General features: G+C 34.9%; 1 protein-coding gene across 2 annotated transcripts in view; it reads left to right on the top strand.

Moving 5' to 3' along the window:
- LOC129952066 (sodium channel protein 60E) overlaps nucleotides 1-21,751 on the top strand; it is a 362,037-nt gene that overhangs the window by 88,362 nt on the left and 251,924 nt on the right. For both annotated transcript variants that reach the window (XM_056064492.1, XM_056064491.1), the window contains exon 2: nucleotides 5,869-6,244. In XM_056064492.1, the coding sequence (XP_055920467.1) occupies nucleotides 6,211-6,244 (34 nt within the window). In that variant the 5' untranslated portion in view covers nucleotides 5,869-6,210. The remainder of the gene's footprint in view (nucleotides 1-5,868; nucleotides 6,245-21,751) is intronic.

The raw sequence follows: 21,751 nt of genomic DNA, 5'->3' as shown, positions 1-21,751 counted from the left end.
TGAAATTTGTATTAAACTGATAATTGGATTAATCGTCAAAATTTTCTTAAAGATTTTTCATGTTTAAGTTAAGCAATTTGTTAACGTATTGGGTATTTTTTCATTTGAAAGGGAAACTTTTACGAAAATATGTATGAAAATATGTTAATTCTCAACAGTTAACCGTGTTTATTTTATCTTTTTTTGAAGGGTGGTAATGCTAACTTGATAGTCAAGTGAAGTCAAGACGTTAATTTTTAAACAAATATACTAACTATTAGTATCCCAAGACTTTAAAGTCCTAAAACAAGTTTCAAGGACATGAATCAAATTATTTTAATCATAAAAATAGACATAGGAGAGATGAGACGAGACTACCGATGAGACAACCGAATGAGAAAATACCAAGAGCGAGACTAGGCTGAGTTATATTAGACCGATACCGATACCAAAACAACATGGACATTTTTCTAAATTAAGAAGAATCTAGAATCACACAAAATTCAGAAGATGTCGTTTTTTTAAAAAAAAAGATCAGTTGACCCCAAATATCTCCTCACAAAATCATATATCATACATTGTGAAACCATATTAAATTAGTAATTTTTTTTCATAAATAATCAAGTAACAGTATTTTTTTAAAGAAATCACCAACAAATATTTAACAAACAAATCATGCTATTATCTCCTAGAGTCCATACAATAGCTGTTCAAAAATTTGTTCACAAAGAAAATTCTATTAAAAATTCCTAAAAGTTGTTTTTCAACTCAAATATTTACGACGGATAGTTTTGACGTTTGATGGATCTAAGATTTTTGCCAGAGTCTCAACCATGTCGTCTGTTTTAGTATTTATCTGTCGAGAAACAGGACAAAAATATGCCGGACTGTGAGAGGCGTTTCACAATTTTAGCATTCCTCTAAAGCTTCACTAGTGTAGAAGTGTTTGCTTGTAAACAGTGTTTTTTCTATTCTAACTCTTAATACTTTTTAGGTACATTCTTCTTTGCTAAAGGACTGGTTACATTGGACAAGTGTGTTGCAGGGTTGATGTTTTTGAAGAAAGGTTTGAGCGCTTCGCCACTTTTCTGAAAGCTCTAACTTTAGAAAATGTGTGACAGTGGTTTTCAAAAGCTGGTGTAGTTAAGGATACTCAACTATCTGAGGGTAGCTAATAGCGTGTTTTGGTGCAAGGTCAGCGGCATCATTACCTTCTATTCCGCAGTGTCCGGGTATCCAAGCTAAAGTAATGTTTGTGTTGTAGCACAAGCAGTTTCTAAGAGTTTGGAGAGATGGACATTTTTTATTAACGTTGCTTAATCAATTGAATATACAAAGATTGTCGGTGAGGATTAAGAAACGTTCAGAATTTAGTTGAGCTGCAGAGATCGCTTTGTTAATTGCAGCTAGCTCGGCTATGTAACTGCTCGCATATTCTGGAAGTAGAGTCTGGTGAAGAGTGGAGAATTGGGCATTGTGTTGGAACTCTACAACACCGTGCGTCGGTGTAAAGTATTCTGTTTGCTCCTATGTTTGCGATAAGTTCTTCATGTTGCATTTTGGATATAGCGTCGGACGTGTTTGCTTTTTTGTGGTAAGCCAGACTGATGTTTATTTGTAAAGAGTTTCGTTTCCATGGTGGAGCGTTGTGAGACACTGTTAACAGTGTAGTGACCATGTTACAGATAAAGTGACCATGTTAGTTAAAGCAGATACTGAGTTACTGTTTGATTAAATAGAAATTTCGACAGTTTCGAACAATGGGTGTGTTGGACTAACTATGACTTTGCTTAAAAGATTGTTTGCCCTTATTTCAGCTAGATGTTTAAAGGATACAAAACTCCTTCAACGTTTGACGATCTAAGGGCACCTGTTGCCGCTCTTAAGCATTTATTTATAGCTGCGTCGATGTTCGATATGATCTTTTTTTAAGTCCACATAAAGAGGGTTAAGTTGTCTTATAGTGTCCCTTCCATCAGAGCTTTAGCAATTCGAAGAGCTTTTTCTATATATCTTTTGAACAAGCCAACCAATTGAATTTAACACGTTGTTGTTTGGAAAAGACTCCAATTGTTAGCAAACACAACAAAAGGTTGTTGTTAACTTTCAGTAATTGACAGTTTTCTAACAATAAAATAAAGTGCTATACCAAAAATGTCACATATAAACATTTAGTCTGATGCAAAATGATCTTCGCCGTCGCTGCTGATATTAATCCAGTTTGCCCTGCCAGTGAAGGTGAATTTCGCAACAACTTCTACAAGTCTAAACAAAATTCTCATGTTTTGGTAGGAGCGGATGTAAATTCGTCACTGAATGTTGTTTATGCTTCGATGGATACACATCTCCAAACTTCAACGCAACACTGAAACTGAAGATATAATTTACCATATTGTATCCAAGAATGGAATTCCTGCAAACTTATTAAAATGCTTCAAACTTCTTAAAAAAGGTTTACCTTTGAGCGAAATAAATAATGTCAACTTTAAATTATGTGTACTTGCTGGGAACGTTGACTGACTATTGAATGACTCTTCAATTTGGCCGTATGGAGTTCAAGTTAAAAACGAGAAAAATGCCTTGTTCCTACTGGAAGCTGTATAACGTCCAACGTTTTTCTTCTCAACTATTCCCATAAAACATCATCATCATATTTATATAATTTATCTGTATACTATCAAAACGTAGGTGGTTTAAGAACCAAGCTTAATAAGGTAAGTGTAGCTCTTTCCGAATTTTTCGATATCATCATATTTACTGAAACTTGGGTAAAATATAACTTTTTAACATCTGAAATGTGTAATTGAAATTATACTATTTTTTGAAAGGATATGTGTTCAAAAACAATAGGATTAGAGCGAGAAGGAGGAGTCCTTATAGCTGTCCGGTCAAGCTTGTCCCACAGGCCTATTGAACTCTTATCTGACTCCTTACCTAATAGCTCCGATTTTGATGTTGATCAACTTATTATAAAATTTTCCTTGACTAATGAGATTGAACTTTTCGTAATATGTAGTTATATTCCACCTAGGAGCTCTATACATGATAGAAATCTTAATAATTGCTTAAGAATTCTTGAAAACCTTTCTGGTTCGCAGCATTTTTTATATGCTGGTGACTTTAATCTTGGAGCAATACAATGGATTTTTGATTCAGATGAAAAAAAATGAGTTCCATTTAATATCACAACTGAGATCGAAGCACTGGAGCAGACTTTTTTAGCCAATTAGACTCCATTCAGATTAATAGTTATACTTATGATTTGGATCGCATATTGGATCTCATATTTGTTGACAAACATTTAAATGTATCAGCTGATAAGATCCTACTACCAATGATTCAGAACTCTATTCACCACTATGCACTGGAAAATAATCTTAGTCTTTACAGTTTTATAAAAAGAAATCGGAAAGATAATACAAAATTTGTTCATTGTTTTGAAAATGCCGACTTTGGTGCAATCAACGGGTATCTAGGCTCATTTTCTTAGGGTGATATGATGAATCAGACTAACCTTAATGCTGCTTTTAACTTATTTAATAGCACGGTTGTAAGATTTGTTCCAAAAAGGAAAGTTTTTTGTAATTCATATCCAATTTGGTTTAATAAAAGCCTATCTCGGCTTAAAAATCAAAAAAAAAAACAAAGCATATAAAAGATATAAAAGTAAGAAAATGATCCTGTTCTGCGTAATTTGTGTCTCTCCTTCCAAAGTGATTTCAACAGTCTGAATCTTACTCTTTATAAAGAATATAATATATTCAGCTGAGGCTGACCTTCATGTTAGCAAAGAGGAAGTTTTAAAGGCTTTGTAGGGAATTGATGACTCCAAGTCTTCAGGACCTGATGGATTATCACCATTTCTGGTAAAAAAAAGGCAGCTGCTTTTTTAGCAGAACCACTATTAATATTATTTTATATTTCTCTTCAAAGGAGATTATTTATGAATTAATGGAAAGTATCATTTCTAACTCCTATCTTTAAAGCGGGTTCCAAACAAGATATTTCAAATTATAGACCAATTTGTAAGATCTCAACTATACCCAAGCTTTTTGAAAGAATAATTTCCGACAAGATATTCTTCGTTGTGCGTGAGCGTATATCAATTTACCAACACGGATTTATAAATGGAAGGTCTACTTCAACAAATCTTACAATTTTTGTCAATTATGTTCTATCAAACTTTGAGAAAAACTCCCAAACAGATACTATCTTTACGGACTTTGCTAAAGCCTTTGATAGAGTAAGCCACAAGCTTCTTTATCATAAACTTGGATGTCTAGAATTTCACTCGACCCTCCTTAAGTGGAAAGAATCTTATTCAGCAGATCGAGTGCAGATTACAAAAATTGAGAGTTCTTTTTCAGACTATATTCATGTTCCTTCAGGAGTTCCGCAAGGTAGCCACATCGGCCCACTGTTATTCCTTTTATTTATTAATGATATTTCTGAGATTTTTACAAATTATCAGTGCTTTTTATACGCTGATGACTTAAAGCTTTATAGAAAAATAAATACTTTTCAAGACTGTATCCTTCTTCAAGATGATTTTTCTAGACTCTCCGCATGGTGTGAATTAAATTCTCTGCATTTGAACGTATCGAAATGCCAAGTTCTTTCCTGCTCCAAAAAAAAAGATATCATTCATTTTAGCTACGGTTTGCAAGATAAAATTCTGCAACGAGTCATTCAAAAAAAAAAACTAGGTGTTATCCTGGAAGATAAATTAACATTTGAATCGCACGTTGATTTTTCAGTAAGTAAATCGAACTCTATGCTAAAAAGAAATGCCCGTGAATTTTCAAACATTTTTACGTTACGCAGTCTTTTTTTTCTCAATAGTAAGGTCGATCTTAGAGTATTATTCTGTGGTTTGGAACCCATATTATTTCACGGCAGTAGTTAGAATCTAGAAAGTGCAAAAAAGGTTTACGAGGTATGCTATCTCCAAACATAATTGGAATTTGGAAATGCCCAGTTACAGTAGTCGATGTTTATTGATTGCAATTAATACTCTCGAGCTTAGCAGGAAGTTCTTTTCAATTATGTTTGTTCGGGACATTCTCACATCTGGAATCGAATGCTCATTTCTGTTAGAAAAAATTGGTTTTCATAATCCCCAAAGAGATACTCGTTCCACTGGTTTATTTTATGTACAGTTTCATCGGACAAATTATGGTTATAATTAACCAATATCTCGTAGCATCAAGGCGGCAAAATCAATTTGTCAAAACGTAGATTTTTTTGAACATTGCTCAAGAGAGACTTTTAAACATAAAATTGTATCTCGTTTTTCGCATTTATTTAAAAAATTGTTATTTCTCGTCTGTAAGAGTTTTTGATTGACTAATTAACTAAACTAAACTAAATGTTTCAAGCGTTGTATTTGTAAAAATGTAAAAAACAATCAGATTCTTCTCTAAGTTACAGCAATGTTATATTTTGTATTTAAGTCGGCAGCTTTACTTATTTTTTAAGACTACACAATATTATTTTTTTTATTTGAAATTGCTGTTTTAACAAAAAAAGAAAAAACCTTTGAATATTTTAAGAAGTTTTTTTTTTGTTCATCTTATCTGATGTTATTTTTTGTAAAATAGTCTGTTATTTGATTTTGATATCTCCCTCTTTGAAAAAGTTTGTCTATTAAATTATATTTGTTATTTAAAAATGATGCTATCAAGAATATACATATTCATTAAAAACCATTTTTTTTCCTTAACGGTTCAAGTAACAAAATAACTAAAAAATTCGTAAAGTGAATTAATGTACTGTTAAACTAGACAAGACAAAAGCTGCCAAAAGACATTGAATTGAAAATAAAACCTTATAAAAACAAATAATCTTCACTTTTAATACTAATTTTTTATTTATTTCTTTTACTTTCAGAATAAAAATCAAATAAATTCCGATTAAGTAAATAAAAATGCAAACTTGCACATAAATTTAATTCTTCTATAAAATAACTAAATAAAAACCAAAGAAAAAAAATATAAAAATAAAACTAATTTAAACAATAACAGCAACAACCCAAAAAAAAAAAAACAACAACAAAAACAAAAACCAAAAATAAATAAACTCAAAAGGACCAACAAAATGTAACCGAAATGCTGAGTAAGAAAAAATCAAACAAACGAATCGCATTTGAATTGCTGAGTAGAATCTAAGAAGAGTGAGGTTAAATAACAACAACAACAACAAAAAGGAAATACAGGAAGACATTCATTCAAGATGACTGATGATCATACGCCCAGCGATGACAAAGGTAAGTTTTGACTTTAAACCAATACCAACAAAAATAACAACAATAACAAAGAAAAATTCTAAATTTACTTTAAATTTGTTCTTGGTTTGATAAAGAATGTACACATGTATGTAAAACAGGATACGAATCTATGTATGTATATGTGTATGTATTTCAGAAAATTTACAATTTTCAGAAAATTTGCAATGCAATAAATTTGACTTTTACTCACAGAAGAATAAATTCAATTCTCAAACGAATGTTCAATAATAACTCGTACACAACTTTTATCTGCTTTACCAAGCATAAAAACATAAAACGACACAAAAGCATTCAATACACTACAGTTATACATAGATACTCACATCCTTATAGAGACGTAAACTCGTATAAGCTTTTGCATGTACCTGTAACAAGGATGTATCAGGTGCAATCGACCATGCAGTATTTGCCTACATTGGTTTGTGCTGTTTTGCATTTATTTCGTCCTTTTATTTTATAGACAGTTGGGAAATATTTATGTACACAAATATAAAGTCAGTAAGGTTCTTAAAGACTCAATTTACTGTTCTAGAGAGTTGATAAAAAATTAAGAATATTCTTTATTTGGTTACATTTTAAAATAACAAAGGAATTCCAATCGAACTTTCACAAAAAGACCCAAATGATGATTTGTTTACCGAAAGCCAAATTTGTCTTGAGTACATAGAAATTTAATTTTTGAAGTTATGGTATGATTTTGATGTTTTCTTTACTTTTGAATACATTTCAAATTTTCTGTAGATTTGTAGTCTTGTTACATTTCGAAAATTAATCATTAGAATACCTAGAAAGTAGGTTTGCCTCAAAATTTTTTGAAACTTCCAGAAGAAGAAATATATCAGGCTTGTTATCGACCTAGGGAAATTTTAAAAGATTTCGTATGTAATTTTTCATCAATGTATTGGTAAAGAAATACAAATTTTCTTTTCTAATATCAAAACATTAAAAAAACTACCTATCTTAAATAATGATTTATGTCAAAGCTAATATTAGACTAAACAACTTACTTACTTACTTAAAGTGGCGCTACAGTCCTGTGTGAACTAGGGCCCCACCCAACAAACTTCTCCATCTAGCGCTCCAAGGGATAAGGTCACTTTCCACTTGTGAGCGATACCCGATCCGCGATCTTCTTCTACTGCGCTGTCCCGTGGGTGCGTATTCAAAGACTTTCCCGGACGGAGCGTTGGTTTTCATGCGCTCTAGGGGACCCAGCCATCTTAGTCGTTGGACTTTTACCCAGTACGCAGTACAGCCTGTACAGCTCGTTGTTCCACCTTCTCCTTCACTCACCTCCTAAGCATACGGGACCGTAGATCGCAAGAAGAACTTTTCTCTCATAACCGACACAAGGTTATTTCATCCGCTTTTGTCATAGTCCATGCTTCTGCACCGCATAGCTGGACGGGGTTTATGAGGGTCTTATACAGCGGCATTTTGGTACCTCGAGAGAGGACTTTACCAATCGATTGCTTACTTAGCCCAAAGAAACAGCGGTTGGCAAGAGTTATTCTGCGTTTGATCTCAGCGCTGGTGTTGTTTTCTGCGTTTACAGCGGAGCCAAGGTAGACGAAGTCCTTGTCTACCTCAAAGTTGCGTCTGTCCATGGTGCCGTTTTGACCAAGCCGTCGGTGTTGTAGGCCCTTTCTTGAACACAGTATGGACTTCGTTTTGCCGTTAAACTAATTTTTGCCGCCTCTGCCTTAACACTCACAAAAGCCCCATTGACATAACGCTGAGTTCTTCCGATAATGTCAATGTCATCAACTAGCATTGCTGGTAATTGGACAAACTTTTGAAAGATAGTGCCTCTAGTGTTGACGTTGGAGCTCTGCACTATTCTTTCAGCGCATCACCCTATCTTTATCATTTTTTGACATCGAAAGGTTCTGTTAAGTTGTTTCCAACCTTTATGGAGCAGCTCGAATTCTCCATGGTCATCCTGCTCAAACGGACGAGTTTGGCAGGGATGACAAAACTAGACATGGCTCTATACAGCTCGTCCCTGTAGATGCTGTCATATGCGGCATTGAAATCAATGAAAAGATGGTGGGTGTCGATTTGGTGTTCTTGGGTTTTTTCTAGGATCTGCCGTAATGTTAATATTTGATCGATTGTGGACTTTCCTGGTCTAAGACCTTACTAATAAGGACCTATCAGGTTGTTGACGATGGGCTTGAGACGTTCACATATTGCGGCAGAGAAGATTTTATAGGCGATGTTAAGTAGACTGATTTCTCTATAGTTGGTGCAGTTAAGAGGGTCTCCTTTTTTCAGGATCGGGCAAACAATACTGAGGTTTCATTCATCGGGCAAGCTTTCTTCCAACCATATCTTACAGATACGAGTAAGTTGGTGCATGCTCCTAACCAACTTATCTACAGCTGCTTTAAAGAGCTCGACATTCAAGCCATCCGCTCCAGCGGTTTTATTAGACTTTAACTTAAATATGTCAATCTTTACTTCGTCTTAGTCGGGAAGACGGGATTGTTGGCTTTCGTCCTCTATATTGAATGGGTCATCCTGCCTGACAGCGGAATTCAGTTCTTCGTCGCCGTTATACAGTCTGCTGAAGTGGTCCTTCCATATCCTCAGCATTGACTGCGTTTCCACTAAGATGTTTCCACTTTTGTCTTTGCAGCCTTCTGTTCTAGGTTTATGTACCTGTGAATTTCGTTTCATCTGTTCATAAAACTTTCAAACTTCATTCTTGCTTTTAAACCTCTCAACATCTTCCACCGCACGCTTCTCAGTCCCTCTCTTTTTCCTTCTAAGAAGTTGGCGTTCCTCTCGCCTCTTCTGCTCATAAAGCTCATAAAGCTCATGAGCAGCTCTCGTCCTTTTATGCAGTGCCGCTTTGCGAGCCTGTTGTTTGGATGCATTTGCATGCCGACATTCCGCATCAAACCTGGGGTTCCTTGTTGGTGGCTGTTTGAAAGCAAGCACATCAGAGGCGGCTGCTCTGATTGCATCTTGGCAATGTTGCCACTGGTTTTCGATACATTGTGTTGGCGGCAGAGAACTTCGAGAGAGGTTACTTGTAACTTGGTCGGAAAAGAATTTGCCGATCTCTGGCGATTGTAGCCGTTCGACGTTGTACCTTCTCCCAGCACCTCCCTGTTTTGCCTTGGGTCTGGAAATCCAAAGTGCTACCTTGGCTACAACGAGGTAGTGGTCCGAGTCGATGATAGCTCCTCGGAAAGTTCGTACATCCATGATGCTGGAAGTGTGTCTGGTGTCGATCGCAATATGGACAATCTGGCTGACGGTAGATTGATCTTTAGAACTCTAAGTTCCTTTGTGGATGTTGAGGTGTGCAAAACGCGTACTGGCTACCATAGCGATTCGCCCACAGCAAAATCTATGTGCCTGAATTCGTTGTCGGAAGTGTTGTCGTGCAGGCTAATTTTCCTGATTATTCCACTAAAGGCGTTTTCCCTTCCTATCTGTGCATTAAAATCGACCAGGACAGTTTTAATAGTGTAGCTAGGACACTGCGGATATGTTTTGTCTAAGAGCTCGAAGAACATACCTTTGGTTTTGTCGTCTTTCTCTTATGTGGGGGCGTGCGCGCATATCAGGCTAATGTTGCCGAATTCAGCCTTGATGCGTATGGTCATGAGGCGCTCATCGATGCACCTATAGCTCAAGACATGTTGGCTATGTCAGGCTCAAATGACAAATCCGCACCCAATTAAGCGCTATTGGTTTTCTCGTTAGCAGTTACAATAGTAAATATCGCAGTTTTGTATCCTCTTTTTGCCTAGCCCATAACATTGTATTTCCTGGATGGCGGTGATGTCTGCTTTATAGCATTCTAAGGCCTCCGCTAATTCTTCGGCTGCACGTGGTCTGTTAAGCGACACACTGAGAACGACAAGGAACGTCGGGTCTTCCATCTTCGTAAATGTCAGACTTTCAACTGACAGATGACCGATGTCGACTTCCAGCCCTATACATTTGAAATGGATAGCCCATTAATATCGAGTTAAGTGGTAACGTTTGGTCAAAATTCACTGAGGAAAGGTTTTGATCTTTTTGGGCAACCCCTAGATATTTGAAAATTTTTCGTCAGAAAATTTTCATCTTCCTTTTACAATAAAAATTTGATACTAGGTAAAATTCTGAGATGAAGAAGAGATTTTAAGGTTTGCACAAGGCCCAGAAATCACTTGACATTAGACAAGTGAAATAACGCGTCAAAATTGTTAAATTTTACGGACCGAGATGTTTCTCGAAGGTTGATCAAATTTGGCAACCAAGATCTTCTGATCTAACTCATTTAGACTTCTTTTTCTCTGGGGCCATGCACAAAATTAATGTCAACTCTCCACAATTGATTCAATTGATGGAATTTGTGAAGGGGATTGGAATGTTCAAAAGAAGATAAAAAGAACATGGTGATGCAATTGTAACGGTGGCGACCATTCAGCTGATATTGTTCTTCATTATTATTGACATACCTTTCCCAATGCAATGAAATAATCGTCTTTTGATTTATCTTAATATAAAATCTCTCATTGGAAATATCTATACATCACATAAGCCAACATTAATGTATGTTGAAACTTTATTGATGGGCGTATTATTTTATTTTTCCAACATCTATAACAAAAAAAAACTTATTCCACAAAAGTATTGATTTCAGAACTAATGTTTGGGATTAAAAAAGGCTTTTTATCGATAGACCCCAAATTCTATTCGAGGACCAGCTGACTTTATGCCAGTATCAAAATGATATTAGCCATTTCAATGGTGGTTTTGCCATTGTGTGACCGTAATACTGAAAATATACAGTTATATGAAAATAATTTATGAAAACTTGAATTGCAAAACTGGTTTCGGATGTGGCATTTATTGCCATCATTCAGGATACAATCCTACCACTAGATGTGGCTATTTATTATGCACTCCAGACCATTGATAACTTTCCTGCCAATGTAAACGTGACTAACATTTTATTTAGCATCAAAAGGATATCATCCACAGGATGAGCCTTTTACTTTTTTGTATAGATACACATATTACTCGTAAATATCTAGATACAAATTTATGGATGGAAGATTGCATCTATACGTACTATAAAAGTGTACTTCGACACAATAAATATTCATATAACGTTTCAACAAATCTTCTGCTCGACTATCCATCCAACACCAACTCGCATCATATAGTCTCACCATCTCACCAACTCATGAAGATAGCTCACCAAAGTGAATAAAATCCCTTTGCAAATATGTAAGTTTCACTTCCGCCATTAATGTAAAGCACAATGCACATACAATTGTTGTGCGAGTGAGTTTTGAAATAAACCATCTAACCGCAAAATGAAAAACAAACCTTTTATAGATCCTATACTACAAATTTGTGTTGTTGGAAATAGGACAATTCAAGGAAGGATTGTAAAGTAGACTGAGTTGTTGTTTATTTTTTTTTGGGGGATTTATTTGATTCTTTTACTTTTAAGGCTCTCTTTTGTGGCTGATGATAGATGGAAAGAGGAAGCACAAAAAATATAGTTTGTTGTTACTTGGACCGTACAGGGTAGTTGAAGAAAATAACTGTCTTTGAGAATATTTCAGTTCACTTGAAGCTGAAGAAGAAGTTTTATTCAAAGTGGAATTACTTAAAAGGATTTGAGGGTTCTTGTTAGAAAAATTGAAAAACCTGTTAAAAGAGTGTACAAACATATTTTATTTACACAAGCTTTATTTTTCTTATTACAATTTTTCAACTTTAAATTTAATAGGTTGAATAAAAAAGGTGAAAAGAATGACTTATTTACATTGTTATGTAAGCTTAGGAATTTCTTGTAACACAATTTCGAATATGTTTCTCAAGTGAAGTGCATTGAATCATACTTCGAATTAAAGCCCAGATTGAGTGAGATACTTGAGTCAAAAAATCATTTCTTATCAGTTTTCAGTTGTTTTTGTAGGATTTTGTTTTTGATAAGAACGAAGTTGTCAGGATTTTTAAAAAAAAATTGCATAACGTTAGCAGCTATATTTCGGATATGATAAGTCAAGCTAGATTTCAATATCTGTTCGTTCGTTAACGAAATTTTAAGTCGAAAACTGATTTTTATGAACTTTAGTCACATTTTTTAAAGTTTTTATTTCTTATTATTAAAATTACGAAAATGGATCGCTTAACTATCGCACAACGCATACAAATTGTTAAAACCTACTACGAAAATGGTAATTCTGCCACAGCCTCATATCGTGCTTTATTAGGAGATTGTGGTTTACATAATCGTTCAACTTCGCAAGCAATTTGCAAAATTCTGAAGAAATTTTAAGAGACTGAATTGGTAACAGATATTGTAAGGCCTATTTAACATCATTTTTATTGTACATATTAAGTCCAGCTCACACAAGAACTAAAGCCAGCTGATCATTCATGATATCGTAGATACTTTTTTTTGCCTGCTATTGAAGAATACGACTTAAAGAATATGTGGTTTAAGCAAAAAGGTGCTACATGCTACATAACTCGAGCGAAAATGGCCTTATTGCAACAGATATTTCCTAGCCGCGTAATTTCTCGTCGTGGCGATATCAGCTGGGGCCCCAAGATCATGCGAATCGTAACTATTGGACTTTTCTTGTGAGGCTACTTGATAGACTGTGTTTATGCAGATAAATCTCTCACTCTTGCGCATTTTAAAACCAACTTTTGTCAAGTTATGGTTATAAAGTCCAACGTCCAGCCTGCCTATGTATAAGCGGATCGCTTCGCACGACCCCGTCTGCAGCACTGGACACCTTGCTCTACCTTACATCTCTTGACATATTTAGCAAACAAATAGCTGCAAGCTCTGCTATTCGCCTCAATGCTTCGTCGCAGTAGACTAACAACAACATTGGCTACTCCGTAATTCTAAGGTACTTAAAATCAATTCCAAAGCACACAGACTACACCATCCCCCAACTACAATTCGATAGGAATTTCCAGATTTCTATACCTACCAGATCTTTTTGGGAGGATAGGACATTCTTGGAGGATGAGTCAATCTATTTTTACACAGATGGCTCAAAAACCAAAGAAGGGGTTGGTGGAGGTGTGTACTCTGAACGACTGAAATTAAGTCTCTCATTCCGCCTTCCCAATCACTGTAGCGTGTTCCAGGCGGAACTTTTGGCGATTAAAGAAGTCTTGTCTTGGCTCAAAGAAAACGTGATATCAACATCTGATATCCGTATTTTCTCTGACAGCCAGGCCGCTATCAAATCTCTGGACTCTGTCTCTACAAACTCTATAAGAGTCCATAACATCATCTCTAATGGAGATGGCGCAACAGTTTAATATTCACCTTTGCTGGGTGCAGGGCCATAGAGACATTCCAGGTAACTGTAAGGCAGATGAACACGCCAGGAACAGTACAGTGCAGCCCATCCTATCCCATTTGGAAAACACTGGCATACCAATCGCTACTTGTAAACAGTTGCTAATGCAAGACGCTGTGAGGAGGGCAGGCGGCAGGTGGAACAACATCACCACGTGTCAAGCCACAAAAAACATCTGGCCAACACTGGATATAAAACGTTCAAGGTGCTTGCTCTCTCTAAGCAGATCGCATATAAGCTCCATAATAGGTGTCATAACCGGACACTGTCTAATAGGAAAGCACGCCACGAGACTAGGCGTATTCTCAAATGACTTTTGAAGAAGCTGTATGGACGAGGAAGAGGAAGAAACGGTTCTTCATCTTCTCTGCACATGCCCTGCTCTAGCTCGAAAACGCAAGAATTACCTAGGAGAATTCTTCTTTAACGATCTAAACGATCTTATCATATCAGTATAATCAGCCTCTCACGTTTCGTAAGGAACTCTAGCTTGTTCCATTGAGCTTAGGAGGAAGCCTCAAGATTCATGTGGTATCACAATGGGCCATTAAACTGGCCTTAGTGTGTCCGTTTCCATCTTGGACAGCCACTATAACCTAACCAACCTAACCTATGGCTGAGATTGTTTTTGTTTTATTTTATCAAAACCTTAAAGCCAACTTAAAGCTAGACAAAAATTCTTGAAAAAAAAAACTAGCTTAAATTTCAAAAACTTACAAAATATCTTACTGGCCCTATGCGGGTGCTCTTAGTAAATCCATTATCTGCCTTTCGACCTAAGAACACTTTTAATACTAAATAAGAAGAACAAAATCTCAAACCAAGAAAATTTAAAAGAAAACTTGGTTCTTTATCATTATTTTTTTATTTTATATAAAACTTAAAACTTTAAAAAAAACCGAAACCCATTTTAATACTTTTTTTTTGTGTTTTTTTTTGTATATATAATTTTTGTTGGTGCCACCTTACTTAATCCTTAAACCAATGTAAGTCTGCCAAGACCAAACGCCCTAGACAACTTTAAATGACATTCTCCACCAAAACTGCTTCTCCCGCCTCACCCTATCTCTTGGGTCCCTATCGGAAACAGTCCTACTGAATTGAAGGCACTAGGCTCCGTCCAGTGCAAGGACGGCTCGACTGTAAAGGAGTCTCCTATCTAGAGTTTTACGGCTGACGTTGTAGATTAGCGGAACTGGGTCCCTATCCTGTATCAGCCCTCGATTGTCTAAGTAAAGAGAAGCTTCGGGCGGAATGTAGCCAATTAAACGTGAACTTTTGTAGTACTCATTGTTGGGGTAGTAAGCCCCAAAAATTAAGCTCTTAGTCGACGACATCGCTCTCGCAATGTGACCACTACCAAGCTTCAGCAAGAAATTATCTATTCTGTTTATGTTGGCTCTGTTGTATAGAACCTGGTTGAAATAGTAATGTATGTACTCCAACTCTGATGTTCTGTGTAATCCAAGGCAACGTTGGAGACATTGTCTCTCAAACACCCGAATCTTTTGCATTTGAGATGGGGCAACGATGGTCACACTGGGCACTCATAGGCAATCATCGGCCGGATAAGGGCCATGTAGCAAATCACCTTCAACCTGCTATCAAGACGGATGCTAAAAAACAACCGTTTTGTTAGGGCAAAGGCTCCTCTAGCTCTGGCTAGAGCAGCACTCATATTTCTGTCGAAATACAAGTACTGATCAAACCAGATGCCAAGGTACTTTACTACACTTTTAATTGCCAGTGGCTGTCGATTTTGTCGTATTCCTTGAGGCTCCATACAGCGGAGTCCTGAACAGAATAGTTTCGCATTTCTGAATGTTGATTTTCAACTTCCAATTATCACAATATTGCTGAATCTTCCAATCAGCACAATATTCTTGTCGAAGTCACCCTGCAAAAGTGTCTTGATAACCTTAATTTTTGTGGCAGTTCTGTACGTAATTAGGTCGTCGGCGTACGCTATTGCCTGAGTCAGACCTACTATCAGATCACTGGTGTAAATGCTAAAAAAAAATCGGCGAGTTAACCGCTCCCTGTTGAAGACCATTTTTAATATCAAAGATTTTGGTAGATTTTACATTGCCAATTTTGACAACAAACCGTCTACCATTAAGTATGTCATAAAGCATATACAACAGTGGTTTACTTAGGCCAAGTCTGTTTAACTTTAGATACAGACCCTCTAACCATACGCTGTCGAAGGATTTCTCCAAGTCAACTAGACAAGGACCCGTACATTGTCTTTTAGATTTGTTCCACTGGATATCAGAAACAAGCTTAGACGCAGCATTAATAGTTTTATGTCCCGCTTTAAAGTCGAATTGATTATCCGAAATTATTTTGTTGTTCTCAGGCCACTTGGACATAGCTCTATTTATACCCTTCTAGAATACCTTACGGATACTTGGCAGCAGACTTATTGATTCTTTTTTAGTATTTTAACTTCTTTAAGTGTTTATAAGTCCAAAGAGTATTAAGAGTACGTCGTTTGAGAGTAGATTATAAATCAAAAAAACAAAAGTAAAGTAAATACAACAATTAGAAATACATCCGTATTTCTGATTTTTTTTAAGTTTGAATACTGATGAGTTTTGAAAACGCTTTTAAAGATTTTGTTCAGATTTGTCATACATTAATGAACTCGTATACATATAATAATAAAATAATATTTTGGTTTTCCCAAATGATCTGATATCATTGAAATATGATGATTCAGGTTTAGACAAAAAATACGGGATTTACGACCTCTGTCAAAAGTTGGGAACCCAATCTTTTTTTGATGTTGAATTCCAATATTTGGAGGTTTTGTCCATAATCTTGAAGACAATTGCTGAAGCAGTTGACTTTCTTCAAAAAGAAAAGGGAATGCTGTTTGGACTTCTACTTCCACCATTAGCAACAGTTCGGGTAAAGTTGCGAAAATTACAGCTTAAAGATAAGGATTACTTCAATTTGACACCAGAAGTAAATGATCCCATCAATGCATCTGTGCTTTGCCCGTCTGTTAAGCTAAAGTGAATCACAGCAATTAATCCCGACTTCAAAGAAGCTAAAATTTACGAGATTAGTTCGATCGTAAAGTCAAAGGTCAATATGTTCTCAGATAAGAATCGAAATCCATCATCTGCAACAGTACCTGAAAATTCATTCTTTGATTTTAGTTTATCAGGTTAGTTTTAAGATCTCTTTTTTTTTAAAAGACGATTTTCATAATTCACACATATATGTATTTACAAAAATTAATAGATGATATTGAAAATTGTTCATCTAAGATCAAAGCTGACGAAGACGAGAATTACGATTTATATCTTGCCGAAAAATCTTCATCTTTGGACTCTCTTGAAAAGTTCCCAAACATAAAAAAGCTTTTATCAAAACAATAACCCAGGAGTGGAGCGGCTTTTTTCCATTGCTGGGCGTATTGCCACCCCTAGAAGAGGAGCACTTTCAGATAGGAATAGAATATTTAATTTTCGGAAAGAGCTTTTATTTGCTAAAAATATTATTGTTTTCTTCGAAATGCTTAATAAACATTTGCCACACAAACACTGCAACAAGGAACTAATGCCAAAAACATTATATATCCTAGTAAACCTCATTGTTATTAGCCAAACAGCATTTTTACCTTATTGCATAGGTACCTCAACATATTTTTATATATTATTTTAAAATCCCTGTATTATCTTAGTCAAAATACTAAAAAAAAGTATGCAGTGAAAAGACTTACTGATTAAAACTTCTAATACCCCAGTACAAACGAATTTGTACTGACTAAAAAGACTAAAACCAGTAAAAAGAGTTGCAGTTAGTTAACTTTTAGTCAATTAACTGCAGTTTTTAACTGCTAAGTCAGAAAATAAGTACTGACTGCTGACTGTTTTTTTGCAGTTACACTTCCCAGTCGCAGTATTAACTTGCATTCAAAAAATTAGTTTATTAACTGCTACTTATTGAATGCGTTACCCAAAAGACTGCAGTCTTTACAACTCTGCTGCGGGCGCTGTGTGGCATGTGGCACCGTTTTGTTGAAACCACATGTCATGCAAGTCAAGCTCACGGTAGCGCTCACCATTCACATTCACGATTCGCATTATATTTGAAAAAGTACGGTCCAATGATGCCACCACCTTATAAACGGCACCAAACTGTGACTTTTTCTGGATGCATTGGTAGCTCTTGAAATGCTTCTGGATGATATTAACTCCAAAATCGAAAATTCTGCTTATTTACGTACCCATTGAGCCAAAAATGAGTACAAAGGTGGATCTTTGGTCAATTTCCAAGAGCCCATTCTCCAAAAATTTTATGTGGTGACTTTCTTAACAGAGCACGAATTTTGATAAAAAAAATTCAATAATTTGCCAGCGTTTTTCATTTGTAAGACGATTCATGGTTAAACTATAGACCAAACTGAAGAACTCAAGATGTTTGACAGTGAAAAAAAAGACATGAAACGTGGGTCAGCTGTTTCAACCAGTGTAATAAAAAAGAAAAGAGGCTGGGATGCGACCCACACTGATAACTTCCCATCCCGTCTGTCGATTTCTCTTGTAGATAGTCTATTTGTAGAAAGAAAGTACTTTTTACTAAGTTTTAGTATTTTTTTTTTGTTATGTTTTCATTTTTTGGAAAAATACTGTTAATTACATTTTTCTCAAAATTTTACTGAGTGTTGACAACAATATTTTTAAAAAGATAAAAGTAGTTTAAAGCCAATATCTTAAATATTTGAAAAGATATTTGAGTCGAAAATCAATTTTTGCCAACTTTGAGTAAGGTTTTTTTAGGTTTTTATAAAAAAAAACGGGGAGAGTACGATAACTTTGGCGCCGAGATATAATAACGGTTTTTGGTAGAGGGGCTTAATACAAGCATTTTTTACTATGGGAGGGGGGGGTCTATCTCCCCCCGTTTAGGCGGTAGGGGCAATTTAAAAAAACATGTACTTTAAATGGAAAAAAAATAATTAAAAAATAACGGTAATACTTACAATTAGGTATTATACCTTTTTTTAAAGCCAACACTTGTGTCTAGTAGCTTGTTTTTAAATCAAGTCAAAACTATGCATAGTTTGCGAAAAACACTGTTTTAAACTCAAAATTTGGTAAAAAAAAAAGTTAAAAATATGGTTTAGAGTGTAATATTTCGAAACTTTTAGATTATCTACAATTTTTTTTTTTAGAATACATTGCCCTTATTTATTTTTTAACGAAAACTGAAAACTAGATGTTTCTATGTCTTCTAGTTTTTGAGAAAATTGAAAATTACCAAAACAAAATATTTCAATTAAATTACTTTTTTTATATCCAGTTTATTTAGATGCATATGAAATTTTGCATGCACTCACCGAACCTTTCACCCTCTCCACCTTGCACCCACCCTAACTCGCACCCACCCCAAATCCTATAGTGAGCCCAAGCAGGGGGATCCAACTGTTGCATACAACCAAACTTGCACCTACCATTGTTACTATCAAAATAAGATTTTTGAAGCAAAAAAAAAGAATTAAATTAAATAGTAGTTGTGGTTATTTTCAATTTTCTCAAAAACTAAAAGACATAAAATCATCTAGTTTTCAGTTTTCGATCAAAAATAAATAAGGGCAATGTATTCTAAAAAAAAAATTGTAGATAATCTAAAAGTTTCGAAATATTACACTCTAAACCATATTTTTAACTTTTTTTTTGACCAAATTTTGAGTTTAAAACAGTGTTTTTCGCAAACTATGCATAGTTTTGACTTGATTTAAAAACAAGCTACTAGACACAAGTGTTGGCTTTAAAAAAGGGTATAATACCTAATTGTAAGTATTACCGTTATTTTTTAATTATTTTTTTTCCATTTAAAGTACATGTTTTTTTAAATTGCCCCTACCGCCTAAACGGGGGGAGATAGACCCCCCCCTCCCATAGTAAAAAATGCTTGTATTAAGCCCCTCTACCAAAAACCGTTATTATATCTCGGCGCCAAAGTTATCGTACTCGTGCCAAAAAAAACCGTCAGCAAAAAATATTTTTGAAAGAAAATCCTTTTTTATTCGTTAAATTATCGACGTTAATTTATAAAAAAACCGTTAATTTATTTTTTTTCCAAAAATATACTTGTTTGGTATCACGTTACAATATAATATACCTATAAAACTGAATTCAAGTCTCTAGCGTTTTTGATTCGTAAGATTTTAAGGGTTAACCAAAATGTTCACCTTTTTTTAAACTGCTTTGTTAAAAACCCCCCACGCAATTTTCTTGAGAGCCCTTTTTTGCATCTTTCTGCTTTATTGTCTGTGTAACAAAATTTATTTAAAGTCGATATCTCTTCTGGTTCTTGAGCTATGGACAACGAAAAAACGTCGCGAACGTACGGACGTACGAACGTACGTACACACGCACGCACAGACATCTTTCTAAAAATCTTTTATTTCTAGAAACGTCGAGAAATGTCAAAATTTTCAATTTGACAATTCGGACCCTTTATTATAACTTCCTATGGGAAGTTAATAACAGCTTAAAAGTCACCCTTTAGAAAAATGCATGGAATTATACAACAAACTACTTTTAATTTAAACAATATAATTAATAGATTTCCTGTACAAAATTAAAAACCACAAACACTTCAAAAATGTCGTAAATAATGTATTTAAATTCTTAGGTTCAATATTTCAAATATATTTTGTTGAGATTTTTAGTAAATAAAGAAACTTACCTCTACTAAATCACATAATTTTAAAATGTACGTAAAACACTACCGAGACCGCCATCGAGACGACCGTGAAACCGTCCAAGAACCCGACCGCGAAACCGACCGCGAACCCGACCACAAGACCTACGCCATGTACAAACAAATAATATAAAATTAATAATTAAATAACTTTGAAACAAATCACTACAAAATTAAGATAAATTTTAAATCTAAAAATAACTTTAATGCATAATTATTTAATATTTATATTCACTTTTTACTTTAATTTAAAATAATTTAACTTTTCATCGAAACCAGCCAAACAAATCACCAAAAAAGACCACATTCAAATTTTTAAATTAAACCGCCAATCTACATACAATCGCCACCAAACGGTAAACTACCGAACAGACCAATGAAACAAACAGGCAAAGAAAAAGAAGGTATTGAAACCTAATTCACTTTTCACATTTTAAAAAACAAAAAATGCACTTTATTTCGCAATAAACTGATTTCTTTTTAATTTAAACTTATACTTTAACACTTGCTTAACATTTTGTATTAATTTTTAAGACCGCACATCGAATATTAATATTTTAATTAATTTTTTCTTTTCTATTCGAGTTCGAGACGACCGACCGCGAGCACAAAAATATCACAAACTAAAACTGTTCTTGTCGAGATGAATCAATTATGCAATGGCAGAGAATCTATAGTCTACTTTTTGGCTGCATGGCCTCTAAACTCTGAACTAAAAACATCGTTACAAGAGTGGATTGAGAAATCGAATCGAATCCGAATTAAGATTTCGATCGAGGTATAGGGTTTTTCATTAGAGACAGATTGATTTTCAAATTGTATAATATGAGATATCAATAAGGGTTTATATTTATTTGAGAGCAATTTCAATGACAATTTGTGTGAAATATAACATCGCTAGAATAGACACAGCGGCTTTGCTGGGTGGCTCGCATTAAAAAGGTCCAGTTTTCGATGATTTTGGCAAATAATCGGACTGAATTTGACAGATGGCATCGATTATGTTGTCTTTGAAGGCCGCGGTGTTTTGAGGCTTATTTGCATAGACCTACGATTTAAGAAAGCTCCGCAAGAAAAAGTATTAAGGCGTCAAATCACACGATCTTATTGACTAATTCACGTCGAGCAGAATTTTGATTATGAAGTTTTATCATTTGTACGTGTTGCTCGCAGCTGTCACTTGTCATGATTTGTCTTTAGTGATTCATTAAAAAAAAATACATATTTTGACAGAATGTAAAAGAAACAATATGGCCAGCACGTTCTGTCAAAATCAATACGTCCCTATGGATAAATAATACAAAATGTTTTATAATTTTTAAATCCTGAGTTGAGGAACTTCAAAAAGTTAGGAATAATTTATTGAAGTTCAATCCTTATTTAGAGTTGCACCGAACGTTTAAGAAATGGAGTG

Source organism: Eupeodes corollae, chromosome 3 (assembly GCF_945859685.1).
Source record: "Eupeodes corollae chromosome 3, idEupCoro1.1, whole genome shotgun sequence".
In the NCBI taxonomy this organism is placed as follows: Eukaryota; Metazoa; Arthropoda; class Insecta; order Diptera; family Syrphidae; genus Eupeodes; species Eupeodes corollae.
Note: the sequence above shows the minus strand (reverse complement) of the source record. Positions and strands in the feature narration are given on the sequence as shown.